We start from the raw sequence: 12,085 nt of genomic DNA, 5'->3' as shown, positions 1-12,085 counted from the left end.
CGGCGGGCAGTCGCGCCAGATGAAAAGGGACAGAAGTATGACTGTCCCTCTACTGACGCGTAAGTGGCCAATGTAAGTTGACCTATGCCGGCTCTGAATAAATTATAAATATGACTTATTTGTGGAATGTAATGCCGTCTGTTTTTAAATTTGAGCTTCTTGTTACCTTTCCACACCATTTCACACTACAGGTGGACATCTTTAAGGCATCAAAATACCCTTTTCCAATTTTTTTGTGCGAAAAACACGCGCTGCTTTCGGGTCTGTTACTTGGTCGATACTGATCGGGCACGGCGAGCGCCCGCGCTTATATCAGTGCAAATACTAGGAAGGCTGGCCACTGCGAGTCGTCTTGTAATAGATGTCTATAGGGGTTGGTCTGTGCCCTAAAATAAAAAAAATATCAGACCCTCTTATATCAAATAGTGCTAACCAATACCTTCAGATCATACTCTCGGAACATAATAATACAAAATTATGCACGTCAACATTTAGACCAAGTTTTTTTTTCCTTATACTTAACGATACAGTCCTTAAGATTTAGAATGGTATCATTGTCCAAATTACTATTTCGTAATAAACTGGCGAACTACAAAACATTCAACTACCACGCTAGAAAAATAAATAACAAACTATTTTTTTCAGAACTCTTACTTAATTAAGAGCAATAGCGTGGGTTGAAAGAAAAGGTACGAGCATCACTCCAGGGAAGAACTACGCCACTGTTAATACTCATTTTAATCAAATTCTTTTATTTTTAATTAGCCCGTTATAGTATCCCACTACTGAGCAAAATCTTCTTGATTTCCACGACTCCTGTTGGTGAACTGAAGTCGGTCAATCTGTCAAAACTCGGAACCGGTATTGGAGTATCCGTTAATTATTATTGTTCCGAAATCATATTTATTTTGTAAGGAAATAAAATACCAAATGGCAAAGTCGCTTAGAAGCAACACCCTTCTAATAAAATTAAGGAGTACAAATAGAACAATGTACATTATAAGGAGAGTACATAAAATTTTGTACCTATATTTCTGAAATATTTGCACGCTAAACGTAAAAGGTAACTCTACAGAATATCATTCACCATTAAATTAGGCTCCATATTTCTATTAAACCGATTACAAGACAACTGATATCGTCATTATTGCCCCCTCAAACCAAAACGAATGAGCCTTAATGCAATAATAACTAATAAAGTCGACTACTGTGTCGTCTGCAACCGATGTTTAATAAGCTCAGAATAAATTTAAAAGTGGAAATATTACTGTCATGAGCGAGACTTGTACTCACTGCTTCTAGTTAGATACTACATCGCTCTGCGAATCTATCTACCCTAGCCAGATAATCATTCCAGCTATCAATCAATAGGACCCCTAGCGACATCTATCGCAATATTGTTACACTTTTTAAACGACATAAAGTTGGTTTTGCTGCATGAAGCGGTTTGTATTCACGGTAGGTCTGTAGTTTGTGCTTATTTTAAATTAACTATTTTAATTTGTAGGTAGTAACGAGATATCTGAATAAATTAAGAAACATCAATCTTACTTGTGAGACAGTAACGGCCATTTTATCTGACGATCATTGGGTCCGGGCTTCCCACCAGGCAGACAAGACCTGTGGCCCATTTCTCAAAACTGAAAGTTACAAGTGGAAGTCTCTTTCCAACTTGTCCACTTGTAAATTGTAATTGTACCACTTGTAAATTGTAACTTGTAGCTTCGAGAAATGGGCCCCTGGGCCTAGACTTAGACAAACCGATGCCTCTAAATCCGGTACTGACAATCACAGCTACCATATGCCCACCAGATAATTATCATATCATTTGGCTCGGAGGTAAAAAGGTTAGGATTTCATAGATCAGGGGCCCGTTTCTCGAAAGGTACAAGCCTTGTATTACAAATGTGCCAAACTGTCAAATACGATTTGACAGTTTGAAACACACTTGTAATACAAGGCTTGTACCTTTCGAGAAACGGGCCCCAGGGATTATGTTCAGTGCAATCAACTCGTATGTAATGTACGTTATAATCTGACCATGGGAGAATACGCCTTTTACCATCTGTTCACGAAAGGTGTCCTTATTCTTAGCTGATTTTCCTTCCTAGCAGGTCGTTGATTCGTTATAAATATCACGTGTGTTTTTTTTCTGTTTTATTTTTTTGTAATGTTTTTTTGTTTATGATTTTGCTGTTTTTAAGCAACGAATGGCAAGGGCTTTAGTAAGTACCAGTGCCCTATCTATATGATCGTCACCGATCGTTACATTTTATACAAATCGCGTCAGGGCAAACGCTGTCTTAACAGTTATTATTATCCTACACCGATCAAACTATAAGGAAAGGCGAGATGTAAAATCGATAGCAGTTGTCACTTCGTTTTGACTTGCAATCGGGTTGGCAGCGACTTAATTGCTTGCATTTCACCATTGTGCGATCATTGTAAGATAATAACGCAGTATCATCGATAAGCCAAGGTTTGCCCTTTATCTGATGTATTTAGTGTTAGATCAGTGGCATAAATGTTTGTAATGCGGCGATTATGACGATGTGTTACTGCGTTTTGCGTTTGGTACATAAAGTTTAGATTTTTCAAGTAAAGAGTATAAATTAGATTCCCTGCGAGTTAGTTTTTCGCTAATCGAACGTACATCAAAGGCTCCTGCAGAGCATATGGGGTATATCTTGCCACTGACACTGTCATATATGCCTTGTCGCGTGCGAGTCCATACTTGAAGTCGCGCTAGATGTATGGACTCGCGCGCGACAAGGCAAGTTGTGTTAAAGAGTCAGGTGCTAATTAAGTGCTTGAAATGTTGGGAGGAACAGTTTTTACCGTGGACATCCGACGCAGACGGATAAGCGGGCAATAGTAACTTAATAATTGACCATCTAAACACGTTCTCTAATGGTTTTTCGTAGCCACTGACCGTGATCTGTAACAATGTGCACTAAAAACACTTTTAAGCCTTTGAGCACTAAATGTAAAGACGTAAGCTGACGCGCGAGCATACAGTCCAATAACAACCAAGGCGTAACACGAAAGTCGTTTCGCTGTAAACGATTTTGTAGCGCCCCGAACAGCGCATTTCTGCGATGCGAAACGCCGCTACGAAAGAGATATTATCGTGAGTGTTTCGTGAGCGTTCGTGCATTCGGCTACGCACACAGGTAGTCCTTATGGCTTATCTGTGGTCTGTTGGTGGTGCTCAATATTCGAACGAATTACAGTATGCAAACATAGCACACATAGTAGATAACTAGGCTTTACTTAAGATGCATAACTGTTGGCTACTACCGCTAAATACTAGTGTAGTTCAATGTTTACCCGGTAGTCCACAAGACGTCATTTAGAATTAATTTATTAATATAAAAATCGCTTAACTTATACATTAAACGAATTAGTTATGTATACTTACACTTATATATGTATTTTGTACAGTTAACTACATAAAAATATAACAGCCCCGTAGGGAGAGAACATAATTGTCGCGAGAGTATGTCGCCGCGAGATAGATGACACGTCTTGCTCTAATTGTATTAATTGTATAAGGACGGGTAGTCTACCCCACGGCGACATACTCTCGAGACAATCATGTGCTAGCCCTACTGGCCCCGTAGCCGAATGGCATTTCTACAACGCGAAACGAAAACGAAACGCCGCGAAAGGTAGTCTAGCTCTGTCTCGCCAATACGCAAGAGCGATAGAGATAGATATCTACGAGTGTACCATGTTACGTTTCTCCGTAGAATAAACTTCAGATATTGTTAAGACATTCTTGATATTGTTAAGACAAATATCCGCTTTCTTACGCAAATCAGCAAATGCTATGAACTAAGACTAAGCAAATATAATTATATTAAATGACCAAAATTAAAGCAATAAATTCGCTTGAGCCAGCACATAACTTCGAAAGTTCTTTTTACTGTTAAAAAACAGTCGGAAACTTTATTTCAACTGTATATGAATTTAACTTAGCGCAATATAATCAAAATTTGAAAAAATGTTTGCTTTGCTTCACGTTAAAACCATCGCATAGCAGCATATTTAACTTCATATGTAACAGTAATCAACATTTCTATATAATTGTATACATTAAAAGTTTTAGACACTTAAGCTTTTCCAACGCTTTTGAATTCATATTTAAACAGAAATGTTGTTTACCTTCAAAATATGTTTGCAGACGTAAAACTATTGCTACTTACATCAATTTCTAACCAAAGGCAGTAAAATACACATGTATGATTTTATGCATATATAAATCTGACATTATGTTCCATAACTTATATTTCAAAAAGAAGAATTCTAGTCTCAAACATATTTCGTTCGACGCAAGCTGTATATAGAATAAACTCAACATCCATTTTTAAACTCAAGCCCTAAATTTTATTTAATAGTGTGCTAAAGTCCGTAAGTATACCCAAAACTTATCGTTCATGTCGTAAAATTAAGCGAATATCAAAGTGAAGTTTACCAAGATTCTACAAGTTTGAAAATCAAGATATCATAATCTTAAATTAGCACGCCATAACATTTACCTATACACGCAAATAAGCACATTATATCCATCCAACTAGTTTTCATTAAACCAAACTTCGACTGGTGAAAGTATAACATAACAATTAAATTTGTATTACTTCAACATGAAAGAACCCTTATTAAAAAAAAATATTTTTACCATATTTTGCCATATTTAACTATGAATACTACATACATACATACATACATACATACATACAAACATACATACATACATACATACAATCACGCCTGTATCCCATAATGGGGTAGGCAGAGCATGAAACTAGTCAAGCCTCAGTGCCACTCCTGGCAAACGAAATTGTGACATTGGTGACAGGTACGTCTACGCCACAATTTAACCCGTATCCCACAGTCGACTTCTACGACACCTACGGGAAGAAAGGGGGTGGTGAAATTCTTAACCCGTCACCACACGGGCACTATGAATACTAATATGTCGGTTGTCCTAGGCCACCCCATATAACCCACCCAATATAATAATTTTAATTTAATATACCATATAATAATTATGTACCTAAATCAATTGTGACGTGTAATATGTAACAATATTAGAAATAAATGAGTATGAGTATTATACTTGGCGACCTAAAGTTGTGCACGTGTTTAACACAACTTCAGTGAAATATATGACTGAATGTGGCGAGCTGACGGTAATTAAGCCGCTAGGTGAAATATGCAGTTCATAAAGTACCATGTAGTTCTGAATTTGGTGACCTCATTCGGTAAGGAAGGAAAAGGAACGCAAAAATACACGACACTATCTTATTTCTAGAGCCATAAGCGTATATGTCAGATATTTATGCAGCCTTCTTTTTGTGCGATGTTATTGTCGGTGACTGTAACATTGAAAGGACACGGCTTTTCTCTGATACTAGTGAGTCTAGGTAAGAGAAATAAGTGGATAACAGGATTAAAGGCAATCCATATTTTTTCCTCACTACTTTACAATTGCTCCTCATTGGAAAGCCCATCATAGAATCTTTTTTTTATAATTTAAATTGGCTTACACTTGGCCACAGACTAGCCGAAGGCAAAAACGAGGCCTACGATGGAGTGAGCTCGCCCAGAAAATACCTGTTCACCCTTGAACTGCAGTTTCCTACAGCCACGAAATAAAAAAGTTAACACATTTTCTTATTAAATGCGTGGTCACGTTTACTAAATAAAGAATAACAGCATAAAGGACTTTCAATATCCTGAAACAGATAAAGATATATCTACCCTTAAACTATGTACTAGTTTCGAGACACAAAAGTATTGACAAAAGGTGTCCATCATTCATGCGAGAGTGGCGCCGCCCTACCGAGTGTAATATTGCTGGACAAGTTTGCTGATGGTAGGGTCTTCACCGTATTGTTAATATATCTGCCAAGAAAATTAAAATAAATATTAATTCTAAACTTCTTTGATTGATATGATAATATCAAGAAAGAATCATGTAGGTGTCAGCAAATTCGAAGAAATAAACTTATCGCACAATATGTATAAACAAAAAAATTAACATACATAAACATACATATACATATAAAGATAAATAACTAAATGCATAAATATATAAATAAATACACATATAACAGTACCAGGTTATGAATCTATTTATATTTCTGAATTGATTGAAATCACAAAATTTGCCGAACCAAATAGTATCTATTCATTAAATTGTAATATCCGTTTAAGCACTGTGGCGCCATCTCGTAACTTATTATGAATATTCGGGACGTGACATCTTAAAGGCCATTTTATACTATATCGCTTTTAATCAGAGACATGAGGAAGATGCTGTAAATGCTTCAGATTCATAATTCAGCACTTTTATGTACCTTGTAGTAGGTTAAATTTTACCATGGTTTTAAAAAGTTTATTACTTGGCACTGCGGCGCCACCTGTCGACGACATGACGAATTACCAATTCAACAGTGCTGTGTTTCTTATTGTATATATTTCATAAAGAAAAATTAAGCTCTTGAAATGTCACTCCTCAGTTGTCAGTAAAGAAAAGATTAGAACTTAAGGGCACAAGAAAAGATTTGAAAGCAGGGTTTGAAAGCAAAATTTATATTGATGTTAAAATTTTTTTTTTGTGGTTGTTACAGTTTTTCTACTAAATGTTATGATTTTTAATAAATTTGCCTTATCTAAGAAATATTTTATGTTTTAATTTATTTGACTAATTTGAAGTATATACTTTAATAATTTTAAATAAATAATAAAATAAATAATGGCTTTCTAACAAAATGGATATTAATGAAAGTGGATATACAGAGTGGGGCCTGTAACAAAAGCGAAGAATTGAACTCTAGGCTATTCTCCTTATACTGATCAACATTTGTTCGGCGACTTTTCTATTTTATATCTTGCTTGCTTGTTGTCTTTGCTTGTTGGTGATCTTGTATTTTGATTTTTATCACCCTTGAAAGTTTTTTCTAAGAGGTAATGTATTGCGAATTCTGTTAAGTCTAAAGTGTGACAGACAACGTCAATGACAACAATAATGGCGTACATTGAAGCTAATATTTATTTTCTTTTACCTTATTCTTACCAACCCCACCACTCCCATATTTAACGAATTAATACTACTTCATGATGAAAATCAAAAATATGATATACATATTAACAAGCTCGCCAATAATATTGAGAATTAATAAAAAATATAGACTACATCTATCCATTATACATCCATTCTTGGCTCATAGTTCGACTTGAAACTTAACATATAACAAATTATTTGACATGTATAGTATACCTAAGTCATGAAGTACAATATCATTATTCTAAATTCTAAGCTTCTAAAATCATTATGTAGTTTTAGGATAAAATGTGAAAATGAGGTAAAATGGCCAACTTAATAAAGTTGACACCTGACACTGAAATGTGAGTGACACCAGCTCCATCTAGAAAGTAGAAATGTAACTATTTTCTACTATTAGGAACTATCTATATCTATGCAGTTATAGTATACATCCACACATCTTTGTCAGTTAAAAACTATCAGAACTGACTAAAGAATTTGGTAATTAGTTTAAGTCTGAGTCTGAGAACTATGTGGTAGTGGTAGTATGTAGTTATCAAGCAATTGGATACATCTGCAGTAATAGAAATTAAAACACTAAAATTATATGGCACAAAGTTATTGGCCAGTACCTAGTAATAGTAGTAATGCATTTATTAATTGAAAAAAAAATGAAAATGAAAATGAAATATTTATTTTTCAATAATAATAATATTTTTTTTTATTTTTTATTGGTAAAAATTTAACTTTCACGGGCTTAATAATTCATAACATGTGATATTTTTCAACTGTCAATTAAACATAAAGAATGTATTCCAGATGCTATAGTTTTATTAGAGCAACTTAATTTATTCTGGGCAACTTAAAAATATAATCTGAATTGATTACTAAGTTTAAAAATTCTGTCACATATCCAATACCTATGTATTGGTACCAAATCCAAGCCCAGCTCCCATAGTTGTTAGAGTATCACTCATGTCTTACAGTTGAATTTGCACACAGTTCCTAGTAATAATCTAATAATGGACAAACTAGTAGGTATAGCATTAATCTGTAATATGCCTGCTACATGAGGATTAGTAATAATGCTATATAAACAGATATGTACTCAAGTCTTACTCGTACTATTTATAAATAATAATTAAAATAAGATGCTAAGTATCTAATCTTTCTGGTGTTAGAATGGCTTATTTCCATTTTTTCTTTTTTTAAACTATGAATGCAGTTTTTCTAGTATAGAAAATTACGGGTTGTTTTAGATTAAAGCTGAAAAAGTCTCGCCTTGATCTTTAAAAAAAAGAGTAACATCAAAGTTTAGAACCAATTTTGAAGAATGTGTAATGATTATTTATGTGGATAAACCAGTGTATGTAGTACAACAACATTGATATCAACTAACTTAATACAAAATCCAAAAATAAAATAAAACTATTTTAAAATAATAACATTTACGCTACAAGGCCACAACAAAAGGCCTTAATTCCCAAAAGTTCACATCAAAAGTGCTTAATTCTCAAAAACATATGGTAATTAAATATTTATTAAGGTACACATGTTACGTTTGATGTAATCATAGCATGAACGTCAACTTACAATATTACAATTTTGCAAATTAAATATTAATTTCAAAATAAATACTGTGGAATTATGTTTTTCTCGATTTCCCAAAAAAAGTTCAAAGTGGAAAGCCCTTTTGAAAAACCACTCCTCAATTGTCAATTATATAGGCAAATTCATAAGAGCTGGCAGGAAGCTTTCATGAAACATTGTATCAGTGATAATTACCCAAAGGCCTAACACAAGATATGAAAGTTATCTGCCACTCTGTTATGCAAACATGCTATAATGAATTCTTTTCGTGCAGTAGGCCCACAAACTTGGTTGTAGTCACTCTTTGTACGTCGTAAGTGTGCAAGCTCGCCATCTTGATACATTGAATCAGGAAACATACTCACAAATATCATAAATTTCACTTTGACGCTTTGGTACAGTAGGGTTCATAAATAAATATCTGTACATTTCTTTATTTTCTTCACCTTAACTTGTAGCAATACAGGCATGTTCTAATATTTGTGAGCCACTTGCCTACTCTGATGTATCATGTATCTGATGGTGTACATTTTGGTACGTTGAATTGTTGATATAGTAGGATGGCACAAGATACTTTTAACTATGTCTGTAACAGATTCATCAATTACGCATTACAAAATGTAGTGTTTTTATTCCCTATACTCTATGGTATTTTGAAAAATAGTTGGATGGATAAGAAGAAATCGTACCTGATTAAAATCTGACTTATTAATTTGAAAATTAAGTTATATTTCAAATTATTATAGTGATTGTTTTTCAAAAACAGTAGCAAAGCAAAACAATTAAAATTCAAGCATAGCAATAAAAGTTTATTTATATTAAAATTTATGTCCAGTTTTGGAAACACTTATTGTTAATTCTAAATCAAGTAAAAAAAGGCATTGCATTTTATGTCAATAACTTTCATGTTGTGTTTGTTTCCTATTGGAATGAGAAGATATAAATTATAAACTAATGTTACAGGTAAAATCTTATATACTTTATAATAAAATACTAATAACTTGTAGCAGTCTGTCAAGAATAACTAAAGATTAATACCAAATACTAAAACAAATTAAGTGTGCCCGTGTCCTAACAAAGATCATAATTATTTTGATATGAATTTGATTAGTTATTGTAAATGTAATTTTAGGTCCATTTTCTTGATTTACAACTCTGGAATACAACTGATGGAAGAAAATTTTGTCTTTACAACAGCATTCTGTTTTAGAAAAGTAAAAGAAAATCATGAATTTCATCATCATGAATATGGAAATATTTCAAATTGTAATGATTCAATAATATATTTTTGGCATAAATATGTTATGTATATTTGCCATTATGAGATAATAAAATTATTAAATTAACAAAAATTGATGAATTTACTCTTGATTATCATGGTTTTTCACTTGACCTACCAACAAATGGAATTGTGCTAATATAAATATGGTATATTCATATCAAGCAAATTAAAATTCTACTACATCAATCCCCTTTTGTAAAAGCCACATTCACATAAATTAAACTTGATTTTAACCTTATTTTTTCTTTTACAGACAATTAATATGTTTTTGTTGCCTACATTAAGAACATGGCCATATTTACTTCATTGAGTTTTTGTCAATTTTGTCTTTAACAGGATAATTTTAGTTTAATATAATAATTGAAATCACAAACCTGAATAGTTCGGCAGGTGCCTCGGAGGCACTTCTATTGTATATGGATGACATCTTGAGGTCGCTGACAGGTCGGAGTTGCCAGAGAGCGTCCTCGGGCTCCGTTCTGCGGCGCTTGGACGCGCCGGCCTCCTCCCCGCGCGGCCCTGAAGCTCGCTTGGTGCCTCTCAACGACATCTTGCTGGAGGCATTCACAAGCTACATGTTCACGACCCACTTGTTGCTTTACACTTGGAGCGAGGCAGTAGCATTGTATAGAAAGTCACAGCGTTCTCTACATGATGGCATTTTAGTTCGACATAACACAACAACAGGAGGTGCCACCTGAAACGAAACACACACTACTTTCACATATTTGTAATACAAGATGACACAAAATGAGACGATTGTATCACTGCAAAGGGAGAAATATGCCCATATTACTACTCATGCACTGCAATGACAACTTTGACAGGTCACTTGCACAATGTATCTAACAACAAAACAATGCCACTATGAATTGACGATTTCCTAAGGTTTCCATTCATGAATTCACTGTTTAACACGCGCTGACACGTTAAAAAAGCACCCCATCGCTGTGTTAGATAAAAAGCTATACGATATAACGAAACTAATATTACAATACCAATTATGACGAGCCGTGTATAGACATCGAAAGTACAGGGGGGGGGGCGATTTCGGGCGAATGTGTTCTGCGTGTTATGCATTAAAACTGACCCGCAGGCCGCATTTCTTGTAAATTGTGTGAAAACGGAGTAGAGTTTTATTTGACGTTTCACATTGCACGAAGATGTATGGCGGGGTCGCGGTGGTCGCTGCTGAGCCTCGGTAAACACTGGACGCGGACGTCCACCGACCGAGCTCACTACTCATGCGCACTGAGGCCCGACATGTCAAACACACTCACATAACGCAACAACAAATTCCATATACTCCATTCTAAACTTATAAGCGTAAATATTTATCCCACGGCCAGTCTCCATTAGATAGTCTACATAACAAAATTGACAACATAGATAGCAGCACTGTTTTGTACCCTGATTGACGTGACTGGTCCTACGCATCATATTGTTCGTCATGATTCCATATGAATATCTATGATGCATGGTCCGAATCGATCGCACATATCTTGCTGTAAACTTAATATCTTGTAATAACTTGCAATTCTACGTACATTTTCTGTAATAATCATTTGGCGCCATTGATCCAAAAACCTCTTTGGTCACGTGACTATGTACGAATCACCAACGCAAGCCAAGTAAAATGGCCAAAACGCACATCGAGTTCATCTAATGTCATTGGTTTTGAAAGGAACTTGCCGCATAACTTATACATTGAGACAAGATTTTCACTACGTTACAACGGAAAACAAACAAAACACGAGCACATATTCAATAAACATGGGGTTTGTCAGCAAATAGCACAAATTTTAGCGAGAGTATATTACAACATGAACTTAGAGCAAGAGATATCAATAAGAAGTTACGGAAATTCGCCACTAGTTGTCGCTATTGTGCTTTAAAAAAAATTAAAAGTTGCCAGCAATTAGAAAGCAGCGATCGTTCTTAAAACCATTTTACCGTGCGTTTTTAATTTTATACATAAATATTTCAATTTGTTATCTTTTATAGCATAACAAATATTTTTAATTCAATTACTATATATCAAAAACTATTAGATCTATAATTGAAAATATATTTTGGTATGGCAATAATTGCTCCACTTGCTTCGATATATACCTAAAAACAACGGTTTATTAAAGCACGTCATTCATGACCGAACAAGA

General features: G+C 34.5%; 1 protein-coding gene across 1 annotated transcript in view; it reads right to left on the bottom strand.

Annotated features, from left to right (window-relative positions):
• LOC125240836 (PHD finger protein rhinoceros) overlaps positions 1-11,754 on the bottom strand; it is a 63,136-nt gene extending 51,382 nt beyond the window's left edge. The window contains 2 exon segments of the mRNA XM_048148976.1: positions 10,301-10,623; positions 11,474-11,754. Of these exon segments, the coding sequence (XP_048004933.1) occupies positions 10,301-10,476 (176 nt within the window). The 5' untranslated portion in view covers positions 10,477-10,623; positions 11,474-11,754.
• Positions 11,755-12,085: the final 331 nt, after the last annotated feature.

This window comes from Leguminivora glycinivorella, chromosome Z, assembly GCF_023078275.1.
Source record: "Leguminivora glycinivorella isolate SPB_JAAS2020 chromosome Z, LegGlyc_1.1, whole genome shotgun sequence".
In the NCBI taxonomy this organism is placed as follows: domain Eukaryota; kingdom Metazoa; phylum Arthropoda; class Insecta; order Lepidoptera; family Tortricidae; genus Leguminivora; species Leguminivora glycinivorella.
Note: the sequence above shows the minus strand (reverse complement) of the source record. Positions and strands in the feature narration are given on the sequence as shown.